At 47.0% G+C, this 23,250-nt stretch overlaps 1 protein-coding gene across 1 annotated transcript; it reads right to left on the bottom strand.

Annotated features, from left to right (window-relative positions):
- Positions 1–12,666: 12,666 nt before the first annotated feature.
- ORNANAV1R3208 (vomeronasal 1 receptor ornAnaV1R3208) lies at positions 12,667–13,593 on the bottom strand. The gene is given in 4 exon segments (NM_001253600.1): positions 12,667–13,136; positions 13,139–13,163; positions 13,166–13,573; positions 13,576–13,593. Coding segments are annotated over 4 exon segments (921 nt in total).
- Positions 13,594–23,250: the final 9,657 nt, after the last annotated feature.

Genomic DNA, 23,250 nt, shown 5'->3' with positions numbered 1-23,250 from the left:
ATTAATAGAGTGCTCTGCATGCGGGAGGCACTCCATCAATCTGATTGATTGCCTGAAGGGACAGAACTTCATACACGCTGACTGAATAGAATTCATTTTCTGGTACAATACCTGCCTTCTGCCCTCCCGGCCCACACCCCTGGTGACTTGGTCTCAGGCAGGAGTCTGCACAACTCTGCTTCTCAGAGAGAAATAGGGTAGAGACACCGATAGACCCCCGACCTCCTGACATTAGATGCCACAAGCTTCCACACTGAGCCTAAGTGTGTCCGTTCTCTGAGGACTGAGGCTGGGAAGTCACCCTGCCGACAGGACTGCACTGTACTTTCCAAGCACTCAGTATAGTGCTCTGCGCACAGTAATATGACTGAATGAAAGAATGACCATAGTCATAGGGAGGCTTGACTCATCTATACAATTAAAGGCCCTGGGTCTTTTCAGTCCCAAGCAAGTCAGACAGAGCTAGCTTCCTGCACAGACCCCAGGCCCCTGTCCTCCCATGAGTGGCAGCCGCCTCGTCACTCTTCTTTCTCCCTACTATTCACACACACACAGCCTTCTCTCTGGGGTAGCAAGGCAGCCCACTCAGTAAGGGGAGAAATCTGGGAGTTGACTCTGTCCATGGAGAAAGAGATATGATCGTCCCGGTTCCACCACTTGTCAGTTGTGTGACCTTGGGCAAGTCATTTAACTTCTTTGTGCCTCAGTTACCTCATCTGTAAATGGGAATTAAGACTGTGAGCCTCACGTGGGACAACCTGATTACCCTGTAACTACCCCAGCGCTTAGAACAGTGCTCTGCACATAGTAAGCGCTAACAAATACAAACATTATTATTATTATTATTATCTTCAAGGGCGAGGAGAAGCACTAAGCAGCTGATAAGCACTAAGCAGCTGATCTGGAGAGATGGCCCTGGAACCAGAACCACGCTCGGGTCTGAAAACAGCAGCCTGCCCCCTGGTGGCATTAATAGAGATTAGAGGTGGCTGCGCCTCTCTATTGCCTCCTGGTGGCAACACGCGTTGGCCTGGGAGGCTGCCCTTTTCAATAGCCCCGTGGTGGTACTACCTATTGTTCTTTCCTTCTATCTGTCATCCCCCGGTGGCACTGACCATTTTTTTATGGTATTTGTGAAGCACTCACTATTTGCCAAGCACTTTACTAAGCGCTGGGATAGAGAGAAGCTCATCAGTTTGGACACAGGCCACGCCCCTAATGGGACTTCATTCAATAGTATTTATTGAGCGCTTACTATGTGCAGAGCACTGTACTAAGCGCTTGGGATGAACAAGTCGGCAACAGATAGAGACAGTCCCTGCCGTTTGACGGGCTTACAGTCTAATCGGGGGAGACGGACAGACAAGAACAATGACACTAAACAGCGTCAAGGGGAAGAACATCTCGTAAAAACAATGGCAACTAAATAGAATCAAGGCGATGTACAATTCATTAACAAAATAAATAGGGTAACGAAAATATAGACAGTTGAGCGGACGGGTACAGTGCTGTGGGGATGGGAAGGGAGAGGTGGAGGAGCAGAGGGAAAAGGGGAAAATGAGGCTTTAGCTGCGGAGAGGTAAAGGGGGGATGGCAGAGGGAGTAGAGGGGGAAGAGGAGCTCAGTCTGGGAACGCCTCTTGGAGGAGGTGATTTTTAAGTAAGGTTTTGAAGAGGGAAAGAGAATCAGTTTGGCGGAGGTGAGGAGGGAGGACGTTCCAGGACCGCTGGAGGACGTTACCCAGGGGTTGACGGCGGGATAGGCGAGACCGAGGGACGGCGAGGAGGTGGGCGGCAGAGGAGCGGAGCATGCGGGGTGGGCGGTAGAAAGAGAGAAGGGAGGAGAGGTAGGAAGGGGCAAGTTGATGGAGAGCCTTGAAGCCTAGAGTGAGGAGTTTTTGTTTGGAGCGGAGGTCGATAGGCAACCACTGGAGTTGTTTAAGAAGGGGAGTGACATGCCCAGATCGTTTCTGCAGGAAGATGAGCCGGGCAGCGGAGTGAAGAATAGACCGGAGCGGGGCGAGAGAGGAGGAAGGGAGGTCAGAGAGAAGGCTGACACAGTAGTCTAGCCGGGATATAACGAGAGCCCATAATAGTAAGGTAGCCGTTTGGGTGGAGAGGAAAGGGCGGATCTTGGCGATATTGTAGAGGTGAAACCGGCAGGTCTTGGTAACGGATAGGATGTGTGGGGTGAACGAGAGGGACGAGTCAAGGATGACACCGAGATTGCGGGCCTGCGGGACGGGAAGGATGGTCGTGCCATCCACGGTGAGGGAGAAGTCTGGGAGCGGACCGGGCTTGGGAGGGAAGATGAGGAGCTCAGTCTTGCTCATGTTGAGTTTTAGGTGGCGGGCCGACATCCAGGTGGAGACGTCCCGGAGGCAGGAGGAGATGCGAGCCTGAAGGGAGGGGGAGAGGACAGGGGCGGAGATGTAGATCTGCGTGTCATCTGCGTAGAGATGGTAGTCAAAGCCGTGAGAGCGGATGAGTTCACGAGGGAGTGAGTGTAAATGGAGAACAGAAGAGGGCCAAGAACTGACCCTTGAGGAACTCCAACGGTTAAAGGATGGAGGGGGAGGAGGCTCCAGCGTAGGAGACCGAGAATGATCAGCCAGAGAGGTAAGAGGAGAACCAGGAGAGGACAGAGTCCGTGAAGCCAAGGTGAGATAAGGTATGGAGGAGGAGGGGATGGTCGACAGTGTCAAAGGCAGCAGAGAGGTCAAGAGAGGATCAGAATGGAGTAGGAGCCATTGGATTTGGCAAGAAGGAGGTCATGGGTGACCTTAGAGAGAGCAGTCTCGGTAGAGTGGAGGGACGGAAGCCAGATTGGAGGGTGTCTAGGAGAGAATGGGAGTTAAGGAATTCTAGGCATCGATTGTAGACGACTCGTTCTAAGATTTTGGAAAGGAAGGGTAGTAGGGAGATAGGACGATAACTGGAGGGGGAAGTGGGGTCAAGAGCGGGTTTTTTTAGGATGGGGGAGACGTGGGCATGTTTGAAGGCAGAGGGGAAGGAGCCCTTGGAGATTGAGTGGTTAAGTCTTAATCCCCATTTGAGAGATGATATAACTGAGGCTCAGAGAAGCGAAGGGACTTGCCCAGGGTCACTCCTTAGACAAGTGGCCGGGGCTGGATTTGGATCCAGGTCCTTCCGGGCTGTAGCCACGAGGCGGCGCTGCTTCTCTCGCAGATGGTGATTCTGGGCAGCCGTGCCTCTCAATGGTGATCTGGTGGCACTTTGCTCCTATCGCTCAGGCTTCCTCCCTGGACCTCCATCTCCTCTATGTCGCCTCTCCTCATAGGCCAACCCATCACTCTCCATCTCTTCAGAGCATTATTAAGGTCACAACTCCACCAAGAGGGCTTTTCTCATTAAGCCCTCTTTTACCTGTCCCCCAACCCCTAGGCTTCTTCGCCCTTCTGTATCCTCTACAGTCTTGGATCTGTGACCTGTGGACATTCCCTATTTTCCCTGCAGCACTTATGTGCATACCAGTAAACTATTGCATTTTGTGTACAAAATGCAGTGGTTGTGAGCACTTGATATATGCCAGGCAATGTACTAAGCACTGGGTAGATAAAATAAAATTGGTTTGGACACAGTCCTTGTCCCACGTGAAGCTCATTGTCACAACCCCCATTATAAAAATTAGATAACTGAGGCACAGAGGAGTGAAGTGACTTGCTCAAGGCCGCACAGCAGACAGGTCGCAGAACCAGGATTAGAACCCATTACCTTTTGACTCCCAGGCCTGTTCTCTAGCCACTAAGGAGAGAATGAGGTGAAAACATGCTCGTGAGTATTGAGCACTTACTTTGCGCAAAGTACTTTAGGATGTCCTGAGGGAGTAAGATACTGAGTTCTTATTATGGTGCTTGTTAAGTACTTACTACGTGCAAAGCACTGTTCTAAGCACTAGGGTAGATGCGAGGTAATCAGGTTATCCCACATGGGGCTCACAGTCTTAATCCCTGTTTTACAGATGAGGTAACTGAGGCCCAAAGAAGTTAAGTGACTTGCCCAAGGTCACGCAGTAGACAAGTGGCAGAGATGGGATTAGAACCCACATCCTCTGACTCTCAAGCCCGTGCTCTTGACATTATTGCTGTGGGCGGTAAAGTGTGTATCTTACTATACTCTCCAAGATCTTCATATGCACACAGTAAGCGTTTCATCATGTCTGGCTTTTCTTTTCTGGTGATGTGAGATCTGGCCCCGGAAGATACGCCTGGATGAGTGACTGTGGAGGCACAAGTCTCACCGCCTTGCCCTTCATCACCAGCTAAAAAAGACAACTGTTGTACACTTCGGGCTCCAGGAGAACCATTTGTCTGACAGAAAGGGAGAGATGGGGGTGGCGGTGGAGGGGATGGGTTTGAAAAGAGTCCAGTTTCACGAACATGAGTCTCCCCCAAAACATGGATTCTCTCCGAAAACATAGATTGCCCAGCAGAGGTGAGGTTTGACAGTCACAGCTAAGCAGTCTGCTATATCCTGCAGCTCTAAACCCTTAACTAACCCCATCTTCGTATTCCCAAATCCTTTGGTCATTCTCCAAGGAGTGGATGCCCAGAACTACTACAGACTGGGCAGAATTCAGTCCTTGCACTCTTGCTGAATTACGCTAGAACTGAAGTCCACGTGGCTCTGCTTCTCAAAGAGAAACAGGGTGGACATACTAACGCTACCCTGTCCTACTCCTGACACAAGACCCTGCCCCCAACTCCCAGAAGCCACCACTGTCAAAGCCACAAGCGTCCCTTCTCTGAGGACTGAAGCTGTGCAAAATGACCAAAATGAGGCTAGGGTAAACTGTTAGGCCAGGAGAAAAGGATAGTCCAGGGGAAAAGGATAGGCCAGGGGAAAATGGAAGGCCAAGGGAAAAGGTTGTGCCAGGGAAAAGCTTAGGCCAGGGAAAAGCTTAGGCCAGGGGAAAACCTTCTTACCTGCCTCCTCTCTCATACTCCCTCCCGCTGCAAATCTGTATTACTCCCCACAGAGACCTCTGGTATCTTGACCCCATCCGTCTCTCCCAGAGCATCTCACCCCACCTTGCCTCCCTATCTTCTCTTCCCACTTTCGATGATCAGGTTACTGCTTTCAACTCCACACTCTCTACTCATCTCAACTCGCTCACTTCCCTTTCCCTCCGCCAATCTCGCTCCACTAACCTGCAGCCCTGGATCTCTGCTTCTGTCTGCCGCCTTCGCTCTTATGCTCGAGCTGCTGAGCGCGCTGCGCGAACGTCTAAGCACCAAGCCAACCTTATTCACTTCAACTTTATCCTTTCCTGCCTTAACTCTGCCTCTCCTCTGCCAGGCAAAACGACTTTTCTTCCCTCATTGACATCCATGCCTGTCACCCCAGCCAATTGTTCTGGACTTTTAACTCTCTCCTCAGGCCCCTGTTCCTCCCCTTCCCCATCCCTCACCCCCAACGATCTGGCCACCTAATTCATTACCAAAATTAACACAATAATAATAATGATGGTGGTATTTGTTAAGCACTTACTATGTGCCGAGCACTGTTCTAAGTGCTGGGGAAGATACAGGGAAATCAGGTTGTCCCACGTGAGGCTCACAGTCTTCATCCCCATTTTACAGATAAGGTAACTGAGGCACAGAGAAGTTAAGTGACTTGCCCACAGCCATATAACTGACAAGTGGTAGAGCCAGGATTCGAACCCATGACCTCTGACTCCCAAGCCTCTGCTCTTTCCTCTAAGCCACACTGCACTATCAGGTCTGAACTCCCCAAAGTCATCCCTCCACCCTCTCCATCCCCACCGCTCCCAACCCTCTCCCCTACTTTCCCATCCTTCCCTGAAGTATCTTCAAAGGAGATCTCCTCCCGCCTCGCAAGTACCATCCCCTCCACTTGTGCTTCGGACCCCATTCCCGCTCACCTTATAAAAACTATCGCCCCTTCCTTCCTCCCCTCCTTAACTTTTATTCATTCATTCAATAGTGTTTATTGAGGACTTACTATGTGCAGAGTACTGTACTAGGCGCTTGGAATGTACAATTCGGCAACAGATAGAGACAATCCCTGCCCATTGACGGGCTTACAGTCTAACTTCTATCTTTAACCACTCACTCTCCAATGGCTTCTTTCCCTCTGCCTTCAAACATGCCCATGTCTCCCCATCCTAAAAAAACCCTCTCTCGACCCCACTTCCCCTTCCAGTTGTCGCCCTATTTCCCTCCTACCCTTCCTTTCCAAACTCCTAGAACGAGTCGTTTACACTTGCTGCCTTGAATTCCTCAACTCCAACTCTCTCCTGGACCCCCTCCAATCTGGCTTCCGTCCCCTCCACTCCACAGAAAATGCCCTCTCAAAGGTCCCCATGACCTCCTTCTTGCCAAAGTGAATGGCTCCTACTCTATCCTAATCCTCCTTGACCTCTCAGCTGCCTTTGGCACTGTCGACAATCCCCTTCTCCTCCACACTTCATATCACCATGACTTCAGGGACTCTGTCCTCTCCTGGTTCTCCTTTTATCTTTCTGGCCGTTCATTCTTGGTCTCCTTCGTGGGCTCCTCCTCCCTCTCCCATCCACTAACTATAGAGCATCCTCAAAGGTCAGTTCTTGGCCTTCTTCTGTTCTCCATCTACACTCACTCCCTTGGTGAACTCATTCGCTCCCACGGCTTCAACTCCCATCTCTATGCAGTTGATACCCAAATCTACATCGCCTTCCCTGTTCTCTCCTCCTCCCTTCAGGCTCGTATCTCCTCCTGCCTCCAGGACTTCTCCACCTGGATGTTTTCCCGCCACCTAAAACTCAACATGACTAAAACTGAGCTCCTAATCTTCTCTCCGAAACCCTGTCCTCTCCCTGACTTCCTTGTCACTGTGGATGGCACGACCATCCTTCCTGTCTCACAGGCCCACATTCACCACACACATCCAATCTGTCACCAACACCAGCCGGTCTCACCTTTACAATATCGCCAAGATCCGCCCTTTCCTCTCCATCCAAACGGCTATCATGCTGGTACAAGTTCTCATAATATCCCGACTGGATTATTGTGTCAGCCTCCTTTCGGATCACCATTCCTCCTGTCTCTCCCATTCCAGTCTATTCTTCATTCTGCTGCCCGGATTATCTTCCTGCAGAAACGCTCTGGGCATGTCACTCCCCTCCTTAAAAACCTCCAGTGGTTGCCTATCAACCTCTGCACGAAACAAAAACTTCTCACTCTGGGCTTCAGAGCTCTCCATCACCTTGCCCCCTCCTACCTCACCTCCCTTCTTTCTTTCTACTCCCCACCGTGTACACTCCGCTCCTCTGACGCTCATCTCCTCACTGCCCCCCATTCATGCCTATCCTGCCATCGACCCCTGGCCCATGTCCTACTGCTGTCTTGGAATGCCCCCCACTCCTCACGTCCGCCAAACACTCTTCCCCTCTTCAAAGCCCTACTGAGAGCTCACCTCCTCCAAGAGGCCTTGCCAGACTGAGCCCCCACTTTCCATCTCCTTCCCCTCCTCTCCCCCCCACCCTCTGCTCCTCCCTCTTCCTCTCCCCTCAGCACTATACTCATTTGTATACATTATTTATTACCTTATTTATTTTGTTAATGAGGTGTATATCCCCTTGATTCTATTTATCTTGGTGTTGTTTTGGTTCTGTTCTGTTTTGCTTTGCTGTTTCCCCTGTTTAGGCTGTGAGCACTTCATTGGGCAGGGATTGTCTCTATCTGCTGCCGATTGTACATTCCGAGCGCTTAGTACAGTGCTCTGCACATAGTAAGCCCTTAATAAATACTATTGAATGAATGAATGAATGAATGAATGAAAAGTTTAGGCCAGGGGAAAAGGATAGGCCAGGGGAAAAGGGAAGGCCAGGGGAAAAGGCAAAGCAAGGGGAAATAGGCTAGGCTAAAGATTAGGGGAAGAGAAAGGTTAGGCTAGGGGAAAAGGTTTGGCTAGGAGAAAAGGTTAGTCCAAGGGAAAAGCGTGGCTATGAGAATGGTTAGGCTAGGGGAAATGTTTAAGCTAGGGATGAAGTCAAGCCAAGGAGAAGTTTAGGCTAGGGGAAAAGGTTAGGCCAGTGAAAAGATTAGGCCAGTGGAAAAGGTTAGGCCAAGGAAAAAGGGTAGGTTATGGGAAATGGTTAGGCTAGGGGAAACAGGCAAGGGAGAAGTGGGCCAAGGAGAAGCTTAGGCTAGGGGGAAAGGTTAAGCTATAGGAAAAGGATAGGCTAAGGGAAAAGGTAAGGTCAGGGGAAAGGTTAGGCTAGGGGAAAAGATTAGGCTAGGGGAAAAGGTTAGGCAGGGGAAAACGTTAGGCTAGGGGAAAAGGTTAGATTAGCTATAAAGGTTAGGTTAGTGGAAAAGCTTAGGCTAGGGGAAATGGTTAGGCTAGGGGAAAAAGTGAGGCTAGGGGAAAGGTTAGGCTAGGGGAAAAGGATAGGCCAAGGAAAAGCTTAGGCCAGGGGAAAAGGTTAGGCAAGGGGAAAAGTTTAGGCTAGAGGAAAAGGTTAGGCAAGGTGTAAAGTTTAGGATATGGGAAAAGGTTTGGCTAGGGTAAAGGGTTAGGCTAGGGGAAAAGGTTAGGACAGGGGAAAAGGTTAGGCCAGGGGAAAGGATAAACCATGGGAAAAGGTAGCCTAGGGGAATACGTTAGGCTAGGGGAAAAAGCTTAGGCTAGGGATAAAGGTTAGGCTATGGGCAATGGGCTGCATTAAGGAAAAGGTTAATCTATGGGAAATGGTTACATTAGGCGAAAGTTAGGCTCGTGGGAGAGGTTTGGGCTAGGGGAAAAGGTTAGAATAGGGAAAAGCTAAGCCTAAGTGAAAGTATAGGCCGGGGAAAGGTTTAAGCTGAGGTAAAAAGTGATGCTAGGGGAAATGGTTAGGCCTAGGAGATAAGGCTAGTCTCGGGGGAAATTTTTAAGCTAGGGAAAAAGGTTTAAGCCGGGGAAAAGGTTAGGCTATGGGAAATGGATAAGCTAGGGGAAAGGTTTAGGCCAGGGGAAAGATTAGGCAAGGGAAAGATTAGGCTAGGGGAAAATGTTAGGCTAGGGAAAAAGGTTAGGCTAGGGGAAAAGGTTAGGCTAGGGTAAGTGGTTTGGATAGGGGAATACACTGGGCTAGGACTATAGGTCAGCCTAGGGAAAAGTTAGGCCAGGGTAAACTGTTAGGGCTAGTGGAAAAGGTTAGCCTGGAGGAAAGAATAGGCTAAGGGCAAGGTTAGTGTAGGGAAAAACATTAGTCTAGGATAAAAGATTAGGGCTAGGGGAAAGGTTTTGGCCAGGGGAAAAGTTTAGGCAAGGGAAAGGTTAGACTATGGAAAAGGTTTAGACAAGGCATATAGTTTAGTTTAGGTGAAAAGTTAGGCTAGGGGAAAGGTTTGAACCAGAGGTAAGGTTAGTCTAGGGGAAAAGGTTAGGCTAGGGAAAGGAATAGCTAGGGGAAAGGATCAGGCCCGGTGAAAAGGTAAGGCTAGGGAAAATGTTAGTCTTGGGGAAAAGGTAGGCCTGGGGAAAGTTTAGGGCGGGGAAAAAGCTTAGGCCAGGGGAAAAGGTTAGACTGTAGGAAAGGCCAGGCCAGAGGAAAACATTAGGATAGGGGAAAAGGTTAGGCAAGGCAAGAAGGCTAGGTTAGGGGAAAAGGTTAGGCCAGGGAAAAGGTTAAGCTAGGGGAAAAGGTTAGGCTATGGGAAGAGTTAGGCTATGGGAAAGGTTGGGCTAGGGGAAAAGGTTGAATTGGGGAAAAGTTAAGACTAGAGAAAAAGGGGGAGGCTAGGAGAAAAGGTTAGGCTATGGGAAAAATTTAGGCCTAGGGGAAAAAGGTTAGGCGAGGGCAAGGTTAGGATATGAGAAAAGGTTAGGCAAAGCATGCCGTTTAGTTTAGGGTAAGTTTAGCCTAGAGGTAAGGTTAGGCCAGGGAAAGATTAAGCTAGGAGAAAAGGTTAATCTAGGGGGAAAAGGTTAGCCAGAGGGAAAGAATAGGCTAGGGAACGTTTAGGGTAGGGAAACAGTATGCTAGGGGAAAAGGTTATTTCATGGGAAAAGGTCAGGCTAGGGAAAAGGTGAGACCAAGGGAATGGTTAGGGTATGGAGAAGTTTAGGCTAATTGTAAAGGTTAAAGGCTAAGAGAAAGCTTAGGCTTGGGGAAAGTGTTAGGCTGGGGGAAAAGGTTGGGCTATGGGAAAGGTTGGGCTAGGGGAGTTTAGAATAGAGGAAAATGTTAAAGCTAGGGGAAAAGGTTGTATTAGGGGAAAAGGATAGGCCAGGGAAAATCTTAAGTTAGGGGAAGAGGTTTGACTATGGGAAAAAGTTAGGCTGGAGGAAAATGTTGGCTAGAGGAAAGGTTAAGTTTGGGGAAAGCTTAGTCCAAAGGAAAAGCTTAGGCCATGGTAAAAGGTTAGGCTAGGGGAAAGGTTAGGGCATGGGAAAAAGGTTAGGGAAAAAGGGATAGGGCATAGGAAAAGGTTAGGGCACGGGAAAAAGGTTTAGGCTAGATGAAAAGTTTAGGGCTAGCCGAAAAGTTAAACTGGGGGAAAGATTAGGCTAGGGGAAAGGGTTAGGCTAGGGGAAAAGATTAGGCTAGTTGAAGAGTTTAGGTTAGGTGAAAAGATTAAGCCTGTGGAAAAGGTTATGTTAGGTGAAAAGATTAGGCTAAGGGAAAGGTTATGTTAGTTGAAATGATTAAGCTAGGGGAAAAAGTTATGGCGGCGGAAAAGTTTAGGCCAGGGATAAGGTTAGGTCAGGGTAAAGGTTAGGGCAGGGGAAAGGTGAGGCTATTGGGAAAGGTAGGCTAGGGGAAAACGTTAGGCTAGAGGAAAAACATTGGGATAGGGGAAAAAATTAGGCTGGGGAAAGGTTAGGCTAGGGGGAAAAACGTTAGAGATAGCGGAAAACGTGGGATAGGGGAAAAGATTAGGCTAGGGGGAAAACGTTAGGATAGCGAAAATGTTAGGTTAGGGGAAAGATTAGGTTAGGGAGGAAAGTTAGGATAAGGGAAAAAGATTAGCCTAGGGGGAAGTTTAGGCTAGTGGAAACGTTAGTCATTGGCGAAAGGGAAGGCCAGGGGAATGTTTAGCTCGGAGGAAAAGGCTAGGGTAGGTGAAGAGATTGGAAAGGGGTTTTGTTAGTTGAAAAGGGAAAGCTAGAGGAAAAGGTTTAGGTAGGGGAAAGATTACGCTAGGGGAAAAGTTAAGGTTAGGTCACAAGTTAGGCGAGGCAAAAAGTCTAGGCTAGGGAACAAAGGTTAGGCTATGGGAAAAGGTTAAGCCAGGGGTAAAGTTTAACCCAGAGAAACAGCTATGCTAGTGGAAAAGGTTAGGCCAGGGGAAAAGTTTAGGCTAGCTGAAAAGGTTAGCTCATGGAAAAGTCTAACTACTATAGCTTGGACTAGGGTGAGAGCTGTTTGAGTGAAGATGAAAGTTAATGAAGCTATTATGAGGGAAAATTCAACAAGATGCCTGATGTTCGACTTCTGGTGACATAATCTCTCTGTGACCCAGTTTCTTCATCTGTAAAATGTGGACTAATATACCTACAGTGCTGAAAGTGAAAACAAACATTATAACTGGAACGCCTTTGCCTCCCTTGCCAATCCTGCCACAACCTTTGTCATTCTCCTACTGTCCCTGCTACTCTGAAGGTGAGTAGGCTTTCAGCCATCCAGACTCTGAAAAAGATGCCAGGCATCTTAGCCAAAGGCCTTGAGGTAGAGTAAAATGGGAGAGACAGAGCTGCAGCTGCTGGCCACCAAAGAGAGCAGACCGTGGAACCTGAGCACAGCCCCTCCCTTTATGGACCCCAAGTGGGTTGGTGTCCCCCCAACCTTTACTGCCACCAACGCCCTCACCAACTCTAAACTGCTGCCTGAAGCCCCACAACTCCCACTTTTCTCGAGTGCCCAATTCTGCTTCTTATACTCAAGGTGAGGTCAGGACCAGTTTCAAACTTACTTCCAGCACTGCTGCTCTTCCTAACTCATAGATTGTGAACCCAGATGTGGGACATAAACTATGTCTGACCTGATCACCTGTATCTACCCCAGTGTAAACAGTGGCCCATAAATCCTTAATAAGTACCACCCCTAATTATTATTATCTGGTTTAAGATTCTGCTGAACAGTAAATGTTACTGCCAAAAATCTCAATACCAAGTAAATACTGGTTATTTGTTCAAAGACACAGTGTATGCCTGAGTAGTATATATGGATAGATCTGCTAATTCAGAGAGACTCACTATCACGGAGAGGGAAATGGGCATTTGGCATTTTCTCCTTTCAGTTCCAATTGCAATTGCCAATTTCTGAAATGCAGGACTTACTCTTTTGAGAAGACTGAATATTAGGGTCATTGGATTTATAGCTTCAATCTAACTGGGCATGATTGGGATATCCTAGCTATGTGTATTAGGACCCGGGTGTTAATTTTGGGAATCTGCCCAGTGACCAGAGTGTCATAGTCTCCATCAGGCTTAATTAACTTTTACTTAGACTTGTGGGGAATGTGGGACAAAGGCTCCCAAAACAGGGATGGTGATGTTCGAGTCACAACTTCTGATTACCTTATCAATCAATCAGTGTTATTTATTGAATGCTTATTATGTGCAGAGTTCTGTACTAAGAACCTGAGAGTACAGAAGAATGAGCAGACACATCCCAGTAAGTCTCGGTGGGAGTGCAAGCTACTCCTCAAGGACTCTAGAGGAGCTCTGTGTGGGAATCAGGAGATTCCCTTTTCAGGAATGTCTTTATTCTCCTATCACTTTCAATAATCAAAAATGGACTTATGACTGAGAAAGTGAAGGATAAAACCATATGAAAATTCACCAGTAGAGGAGCATTTCCTTTTTTGTTCAGTAAAACACTCAGCATGATTGACTGTCGCCCATAGAGGATAATGTAGAGGGTTACTAGGGCAAGGACTCTCTTGGCTGCCCTGACTTCAGGCATTTCCCTAGTGGAGTGGCTGGACCCATGAAGGTGTTGGACCTGCCTGTGGTGTCTGTGCAAGACAAAGACCATGTAACTGCTGGCCACACTCATAAGCCCCACAAAGAAGAGATCCCGGATGGAAAGTACAACCACAATTACCAGGGCTGCTTCTGCAATGGCACTGATTTTTGAGCAGTATTTGAGATCTAATACGATATGAACAGTGCTGCTGTTCTGGGGCCTGTCATGTAAATCAGTATATCAAATCTACTATCATGTTGAGGATCCAGGAAAGAACACAGCAGGGGAAGATGCACTGTGGTAATTTGGCTTTGACTCGTGCCCACCTGGAAGTGCTGGGACTGATGGTGATGGCTTGGAAGACACTCAAAAGGCAAGTGGTGCAGATGGCAAGGCCTCGGGCCACTCTATAAAGATACATGAGGATTTTGCATCCAACATTGTCCAGAAAATTTCTCAATCCCCAAGTTGACAAGGTCTCCGGGATTCCAAGGGTGAAAAGAATGAGTGTGTTAGCCAAAGCTAGATGGGTGAGAATTAGATCTGAGGAGCTGAACTTGTGGCTGGTGGAGATCTTGCGGGTATAAAACAGGAGAAGGAATACATTCACTGAGACCCCAATGCTGATCTGTAACAGCATCACAACCCCAAAGAAATCTCAGTAACCTTCATTTTCTTGAATTTTCAATTAGAACCAGTGGAGGCGTGCTGCAGAAGGACCTAGGAGGGGGAAGGAAAAAAAAGACCAAACATTAGAATAAACTATATGTATTTATACCACATGGATTTTTACAGTAAATGAAAAAAGAAAGAACAAAACCTTAGATAGACCATATGTTTCTGAATGATCCTATTATAACCATCATCAGTTTTTCCCGAGGTTTGGAAAGGAAGGAAGATCTAGAAAACATTAGTTTGTCACTGGAAAGATTGTGCTATTGCCTTGGAATCCCATTCTCTTATGAGCATCCTCACTTGCCAGAGGCTGCACATTACTTGTAGGTACTGCTGCTTGAACAATGCTATAACTCCTGCTACCTGACTTGCACTGTGGTCCATAAAGACCTAAGTCACTATGGAGCACTCCAGGTGGTACCCCTAACCTGACCATCACACTGCTCCTCTAGCCACAGTATAGTACTTATTTTTTATTGTTTTTCTGTATGCTGTCTTATTGTTTTGTTTCACCTCTCAGTAGTCTGTCCACTCCCTTCTTTCTTAGATTGTGAACCCTTTCAGTGAACCCTTTTGGAGATGGCTAAAGTAAACAGCAATGTTCTTTTTAAATTCATCTTTGGAGATAGATGATCCAGAGAGATGTGACCTTGAGAAGGCTTTGAAGGTAGAGAGAGTGGTGGTCCAAAATGGCCTCAGCCAGCGCACACTATCGGCCATTGCCTGGGACATAGACTTGCCCAAGGACACTGAGATCTCTTTTCCACAAGGTCACAGCCTAGTCTGGATCATCGAACATCTCCCAGGACAGAGACCTGCCCAAGGACACTGAGATCTCTCTGCTGAGACTCAGACTGTGCAGACCACTGAAAATTGCCTGTTTGCCCACCAGGACTCTGACTTTTCGTTCCCTAATGGGTGCGGCTGAGAAGGGACCATTTCTTCATCTTCCCCCTATCCCTGCACTTGGGCTTGATTCTACAGTGGAGAACAGAGATCAGATGTGGCTGTCTATCACCAGGTGAAAATGGCCCAGATTTTTACATATTAACTGCAGCCTGACTTCACACCAACCCAGCTCCTGTTTTCTCCTAAACAATGGCCTCTTCACTTTCAAGGACCCAAGGACCTGCTCCAATTCAACCTCAGGGTAACGCCAGATTAAGCAGCTACTGCTGTTGATTAACTCACCTACAAACCCTTAAGCTTCCCTGATCTCACCACGAACCCCCGATCTCCACCCTCCAGTCAGTCAATCCTGGACCTCCCCTCTCAACACACCCCCTTCTCCCCATCCTCCATCCAAACCCTCCCCAACACTTGTGCCATCCCCACTCCTTCCCCCCGGCCCATCCCTGTCAATCTGTCCCAGTGCCACCCCTCATCCCCTTCCCCTGCTCTGACCTGTGTCAACCAACTCCCATCCAACCCCTCTGCACCCCTCACTCTGTCCCCTCCTCCATCACCCCACCCCACCTCCTCCCACAGCCTCAGCCAAGTGTGGCTAGTGGAAGTCTCGCTCCATAATGGGAAAGCTTTATTTCATCACTGACTGGATTCTGACCTAATGACTGCTCCTTCTCGTCATCACTGAAACCTGGCTTCTCTCAGATGACACGTTCTCCATGAAGCTCTCTCTAAAGAGGGCCTCATCTTCACCCACTCCTCCAGACTCATTGGGAAAGGAGGTGTTGGCTTCTTTCTTGCTCCCCAATGACACTTTAACACCATTCTACCTTCCCCATCCCTGTCTTTCCCTTCCTTCGAATCCCATATCATCTGGCTCTACCACCCACTCCAGAGTCTAGTTACTGTTATTTACAACCCCAAAGGCCCCACTTCCAACTTTTGGAACCAGTTTGCTGCCTTTCACACATTCCTTCTCTCTTACTCCATTCCTACATTGATCCTTGGGGACTTCAATATTCATTCATAAATTCATTCAATCACATTTATTGAGCACTTACTGTGTGCATAGCACTGTACTAAGCGCTTGGAAAATACAATTAGGCAACAGATAGAGACAATCCTTACCCATCAACGGGCTCACAGTCTAGAAGGAGGAGACACAAAAACAAGTGGACAGGCATCACTACCATCAAAATAGATAAATAGAACCTTAGATAAATGCACATTATTAATAAAATGAATATGTACAACCATATACAAGTGCTGTGGGGAGGGAAGAGGGTAGAGCTGAGGGAGGGACTAGGGGCAATTGGGAGGGGAGGAGGAGCAGAGGGAAAGGGAGGGCTCCGTCTGGGAAGGCCTCCTGGAGGAGGTGAGCTCTCAGTAGAACTTTGAAGGGGGGAAGAGAATATTTTGGCGGATGTAAGGAAGGAGGGCATTTCGGGTCAGAGGTAGGACATGGCCAGGGGTCGGTGGCAGGACAAGCAGGAAAGAGGCACTCTCAGGAGGTTAGTGGCAGAGAAGTGAAATATGCTGGCTGGGATGTAGAAGGAGAGAAGGGAGGTAAGGTAGGAGGGGGCAAGGTGATGAAGAGCTTTGAAGCCAAGAGGAGTTTTTGTTTCATGCAAAGGTTGATAGGCAACCACTGGAGATTTTTGAGGAGGGGAGTGACATGCCCAGAGCTTTTCTGTAGAAAGATAATCCGGGCAGCAGAGTGAAGAATAGATTGAAGCGGGGAGAGACAAGGGGATGGAAGATCAGAAAGGATGCTGATGCAGTAGCCCAGTCGGGATATTATGACAGACTGTACCAGGAAGGTAGCAGTTTGGTTGGAGAGAAAAGAACGGATCTTGGCGATGTTGTGAAGGTGAGAACGACAGGTTTTGGAAAGGATTCTATGTGTGTGGTGAATGAGAGATTGGAGTCCAGGATGACACCGAGGTTGTGGGCTTGTGAGATGGGAAGGATGGTAGTGCCGTCCACAGTGACAGAGAAGTCAGGGAGAGCACAGGGTTTGGGAGGGAAGATAAGGAGCTCAGTCTCGGACTTGTTGAGTTTTAGGTGGTGGGTGGACATCCAGGAGGAGATGTCTTGAAGGCAGGAGGAGATACGAGCCTGGAGGGAGGGAGAGAGACAGGGGAGGAGATGAAGATTTGGGTGTCATCTGCATAGAGATAATAGTTGAAGTTGTGGGAGTGAATGAGTTCACCAAGATAGTGAGGACAGATGGAGAAGAGAAGGGCACCAAGAACTGACCCTTGAGGAACCCCTACAGTTACAGATGTTCCTGACGACTCTTCTGCTGCTTGCTTTCTATCACTTCTCAACTCCACTGACGTCCTGCTCCACCCCAGCTTTCCCACTCATCAATTTGGACATACACTCGATCTCATTATCTCTAACCATTACACAATCTCTACCCTCAGCAACTATGAAATCCCTCTATCTGACCACAACCTCCTCAGTCGCCTTCTCTACCACACACCCCCACCCCGCAAATATGTGCTGTTCCTCACAGAGACCTCTGATCTTTTAACTCCATTTATTTTCTCAACTCATCATGCCCCATTTAGCCTCCATACCCAAATTACCTTCCCCTGATGACAAGATTGATGCTCTGAACACTGCTCTCTCTACTGAACTCAGCTCCCTTCATGGATCTCGTACCACTAACCCAGCATCGTAGATCACCTACACAGTTCACTTCCTTTGCTCTTGTGCAAGAGCCATAGAGCACTGTTGGTGGAAATCTAGACAGCAGGCCGACCTCATCCACTTCAAGTTAATCCTTCCATGCTTTAACTCTGCCCTGTCCTCTTCCCAGCAAAATTATTTCTTCATCCTTATTGACAGCCATTCCCATTGCCCTCTCCAGTTGTTTAACTTCATCCTCAAAGCCCCTGTCTCTCTGCCTCCACCATCTCTTGCCCTTAAGACCTGGCTACCTACTTTATTGAAAAAATCGAAGCTATTAAGTGTGATCTGTGATCTCTCTAAAATCTCCCCCGCCTCTCCTTAGCCACCCGCCCCTCCTTCAACTCTCCCCTCTTTCCCAGCTGTATCTCAAAAGGAGAACTCATGTCTTCTCTCAAAATCCACACCCTCCACCTATGCATCGGATCCCCTTCCTTCATACCTCATCAAAACACTTGCCCCCTCCCTTCTCCCCTCCTTAACCTCTATCTTCAACTTCTGCCTCTACAACGGCTTCTTTCCCACCACTTTCAAACATGTCCATGTCTCCCCTATCCAAAAAAACCCTCCCTTGACCCCATAGTTCCTGCCAATTATCACCACACCTCTCTACTACCATTCCTCTCCAAACTCCTTGAGCGACTTGTTTACACCTCTCTCCTAATTCTCTCCTTGACCCCCTCCAATCTGGCTACCGTTCCCTTCATTCCACAGAAGCTGCCCTATCAAAGGTGACGAACGGTTTCCTTCTTGCCCAAAACAATGGCCTCTACTCCACTCTAAACCTCCTCAACCTCTCAGTGCCTTTGACACTTTTGACCATCCCCTTTTCCTAGAAAAAGTAATCAATCTTGGCTTCACTGACACTGTTCTCTCTGGGTTCTCCTCCTATCTCTCCGGCTGCTCATTCTCCATCTCTTTCGTGGACTCTTCCTCTGCTGCTCACCCCCTAACTGTGGGTGTCAATCAAGATTAATTTCTGGTCCACTTCTTTCCCATCTACACCCACTCTGTTGAATGCAATCTCTCACGTGGCTTCAACTGTTATCTCTGTGCAGATGATTCCCAAATCCTCAACTCCAACTCTGATGTCTCTTCCTTTCTGCAGTTTCGCTTTCCTTCCTGCCTTCAAGACATATCTACGTGGATGCCCCACTCTCACTTCAAGCTTAGCATGTAGAAAATAGAACTCCTTATTTTCCCACCCAAACCCTGTCCTTCTGACTTTCCCATCCCTCTAGACAGCACCACCATCCATTCTGTCTCAGAAGCCCTGTAACTTTGATATGATCCTTGACTCCTTTTTCTAATTCAACCCACATCTTTAATCTATCACTAAATCCTGTTAGTTCAACCTTCACAGCATCGCTAAAATCCATCCTTTCCTCTCCATCCAAACTGCTATCATGTTAATCCAAGCACTTGTCCTATCCTGCCTTGAATACTCTATCAGCCTCAATCCTGTCCTTCCTGCCTCTTGTCGCTCCCCACTCCAAGTCCAGACTTGACTCCGCTGCCTGGGTCATTTTTTCTATGAAGACGTTCAGGCCATGTTTCTCCTCTCCTCAAGAACTTCCAGTGGTTGACCATTCACCTCCTTACCAAAAAGAAACTCCTCGCCATGGGCTTTAAAGCACTCAATCACCTGGCTCCCTCCTACCTCACCTCACTACTCTCCTACTACAATCCAGCCCACACACTTAGTTCTTCTAATGCCAACTATTCATTGTACCTCGATCTCATCTCTCTCACTACTAACCTCTCACCCATATCCTGCCTCTGTCTTAGAATGCCCTCTCTTTTCATATCTGACAATTATTTCCACCTCCCTTCAAAGCATTGTTGAAGGCACATATCCTCCAAAAGGCCTTCCTTGACTGAGCCCTCTTTTCCTTTTCTTCCACTCCCTCTATATCACCCTGACTTGCTCCCTTTAATCATCCCGCAGCCCTCAGCCCCACAGCTGTTAAATGTGCATATCCACAATTTATTTATTAACATTCATGTCTGTCTCCCCCTCTGGACTCTAAGATCGTTCTGGGCAGGGATTATATCTGTTATATTGGTTATACTGTACTCTTCTAACTGCTTAGTACAGTTTTCTGCACACAGAGAGTGCTCACTAAGTATGATTGATTGAACCCATGGGAGGAATAGTCCCACCTGTGCATTCTTTCCCACCTGTGCTCTGCCCAGAATGTGCTTAATATCATTATTATTACTATTACTTTAATCACCTCAGTAGAAGACATACATGGTCACCTAGATATCCAGTCAGTATCCTAAGATCAAATGAGTAAAACTTAACTCATCTTGCAGCCCAAACCCACTCTTCCTCCTAACTTTCCCGCCACAATTGAGAGCTCCCTTCCCCAGAAGCCTGAAATTTTGATATTTTTCTCTATTTCTCACTTTCATTTAGTGCTCATATTCATTTTGTTATGAAATCCTTTCCTCCAAAATATTTATTTTCCCAAGTATTTCCCAGATCTATCCCTTTTTCTCCTCTTCATGACTTTCACCATGGTACAGATTTCCTTCATATCTTGATAAATTTCTGTATTAACTTCTTGTTTTCTCCAGTACTCCAGATTCTCTATCTCCAGTCTATATTACACTCAGCAGCCTGGATCATCTTTTAGAAATATCTTTGTTCATGACTCTCCTCTCCTCAAAAACCACTACTGACTAATTTTTTTCCCCTAATAGACAGCAACTACAGATCATTAGCTCCAAGGAAAGCAACTCTCTTTTAACTTAGAACAGCTCTTCTCCCACCATTCTACAGGCCAATTGTTTTGCTCCTCTAAAACCAACATTTTTAATATTCCTCACTCCTGACTCTTTCATCAGTGAATCCCTGCTCATGCCCTACCTTCTACCTGGAACCTCTTAGTATTTCAAATCCCCAGACCACTATCTTCCCATCTTCATCTCCTACAGGAAGCATTCCCCAATTAACTGTGAGTGGGCACTTAGGACTTTTGTTCTTTTTAAATGATATTTATTAAATGCATACTATGAACCAGGCACTGTATTAAGTGCTGAGGTAGATACAGCCTAATCAGATTAGACCCAGTCCGTCTCCCGCAAAGCACTCACAATTTAAATCCCCATTTTACAGATGAAGTGACTGAGGCACAGAGAAGTTAAGTGACTTGCCCAGGTAAGGTAAGTGGCAGAACAAGGATTAGAACTCAGGTCCTTATGACTCCCAGTCCCAAGCTTTAACCACTAGACCTGACTGCTTCTCTCTACCAGAACACTTATGTATATCCTGTTTTTCATTGATTTATTTTTTGTGTATTTATTCTGACATAGTCTTGTTAACAACCATTGAAGCAATTATTTTTTTTCCCTCCTGTTTCCATTGTGTACTTGCAAACAATTTGCTTTTTTTTGCTTCCTCTGTTAGGTTTTAATCTTTTCAGGGTGGGGGTCATGTTTTCTAATTTTTCTGGACATTCCCAGGCAGTTGTTGCAGTGCTCTACACATTAGACACTCAATAAATGCTACTGATTGGTTGATTCCTTTGTGGGAGTATGGTGAGAACTTACTTCTCCTGGGCCATTTGCATATTTAATCACCCTGCCTAGGATGTTTAAGGAGGGAAGGAAGTTTATAAGGAGGGAGAAAAAACCCTTGCAACACAAGAATATGTGTTCTGTGAAGGCCCTTCTCTCTGTCCCAGACTTCACTGACAGTCACCATCTAAAAAACATTCTGAGCTCACAGTGGTAATAGAGGTTGCAACATTTTCATTTTACATATCAAGATTAAAATAGGTTATTTTCCAAAATCTCAGGGTATGATACAGTCTAATGCAGTGGAGTGCCTTCTCCAAAACTCTTGGGAATAAAAAGATGATCACCTCAAGACAAGGCTCTTTGGGGGTGGTCAGCTATGCCTCTCACCTCAGAGTTCTAGTTAGAAGCTGCAGAGTTCCTACTGATATTCCTAAAATATATTTCCAGAGACATAGCTTTATCCTACTCACCAGTCTCTGTTGCTCATGTTGAGAGGGCAGCTAGCAGGCAATATGATTGGAAGGGGGAGATAGACATTTAGCAGCTGCTTTTCTTACTTCTATCCTTCCTTAGGGAGTGATTAGTATGTTTGACTCACTAAGCATAAATCGACTCTGATAGTCCTGACTGGGAAATAGCTAAAATGATCCCTGTGCTTTCCTTCAATTATCTATGGCTAATTGACCCATCAGAGATACTCTTGGAGAGACTTGAGACTTACTTCTCAAGAAACCCTTGAGAAGCAGCATGTTCCAGTGGGTACAGCACGGACTTTGTAGTCAAAAGGACCTGGGTTCTAATCCCTGCAATCTCACATTCCTCTTGCCATCAGGACCTCTCTACCTGGATGTCCTACCCACACCTCAAACTAAACATGTCCCAAACTGAATGAACGCCTTATCTTCCCACCCAAACCCTGTCCTCCCCCATCTTACCCATCACTGAAGACTATATCACTACCCTCCCTATCTTGCAAGCTCATAACCTTGATGTTGCCCTCAATTTATTTCTCTCATTTCACCCAGATATTCAGTCTGTCACCAAATCCTGTCAGTACGACCATCAATTAGCCCTTTCCTCTCCATCTAAGATGCTACCATGCAGATCCAAGCACTTCGGAGAAGCAGCATCGTGAAGTGGAAAGACCATTGGCTTAGGCCTGGTCAGAAGGTCGTGGGTTCTCTGTCACTGCTCCACCACCTGTCTGCTGTGATCTTGGGCAAGTTATTTCACTTTTCTGGGCTTCAGTTCCCTCGTCTGTAAAATGGGGATTAAGACTGTGATCCCTATGTGGGACAGGTACTGTGTCCAACCCAACTTGCTTATAGCCACCCCAGCGCTTAGAACAGTGCCTGGCACATAGTAAGCACTTAACACACATCATAGTTATCATTATTAATTATTATCCTATCCTGCTTTAAGTACTGCATCTGGCTCCTAGGTGCCCTCCCTGCCTCTCCCCACACCAGTTCATACTTCACTCTGCTGCACTAATCATTTTTCAACAAAAAAGTTCAGGCCATATCTTCTCACTCCTCAAGAACCTCCAGTGTCTGCCCATCCACCTGCATGTAAGTCAGAAACTCCTTATGATTGGTTTCAAAGAATTCAATCCACTTACCCCATCCTACCTCACTTCACTGATTTCCTATTAGAGCTCACTCCTCTAGCACCAATTTATTCACTGTGCCCTGATCTCATCTATCTCATTGCCAACTCCTTTCCCATGTCCTTCCCTTCCCTTGAAACTCCTTTCCCCTCCATATATGCCAGACCACTATTCTCTCCACCACCAAAGTGTTATTAAGATCACATAGCTCAGTGTTCTAGACTACTGTTTTCCCTCTAGACTGGAAGTTCATTGTGGGCAGGGAACTTATAGTGTACTCTTCCAAGAGCTTAGTACAGTCCTCTGTACACAGTAAGTGCTCAATAAATATGAGTGATTGACTGATCTTTTCCAAGAGGACTTCCCCAGTTGATCCCTCTATTTCCTAGTCAGCTCCCCCTTCTGCCTCATCTACACACTTGGGTCTGGGACCTTGGGACATTTGATATTTGCCCCATCTCAACCCCACATCTTTAAATGATGTATTATGAATTATTTGGTCATTTTTATTAAAGTCTGTCTGGCCTTCTAGTCTGTAAGCTCATTTTGGGCAGGGAATATATCCGCTAATTCTGTGTACTGTAATCTTCTAAGCACTTAATACAGTAGTCTGCACATTGTAAACTCTCAATAAATACCATTGATTGATTGATAGTGCATGTTTAACACGCTCACACCGTGGATCATGCATGGCCATAGAAGCTTATGTTCTGCAGCTCCCTATTAGTCCTCTCCATGAGTAAGACCGAATTCTAGTCCAGGCAAATTCATTGACCATTTTGCGTGGGGATGTGACATTTCCAGGGGTTTTCAGCTCTAAATACAGTTTACAGGTAAGCTACCTTTCGTCCATGACCTTTTCCTCTCCAGCTCTCTCCTCCTCCTTGCCCTAACAGAAACGAGGCTCACTCCCG

Source organism: Ornithorhynchus anatinus, chromosome 8 (assembly GCF_004115215.2).
Source record: "Ornithorhynchus anatinus isolate Pmale09 chromosome 8, mOrnAna1.pri.v4, whole genome shotgun sequence".
Lineage (NCBI taxonomy): Eukaryota > Metazoa > Chordata > Mammalia > Monotremata > Ornithorhynchidae > Ornithorhynchus > Ornithorhynchus anatinus.
This window is presented reverse-complemented; position numbering and strand designations above follow the sequence as displayed.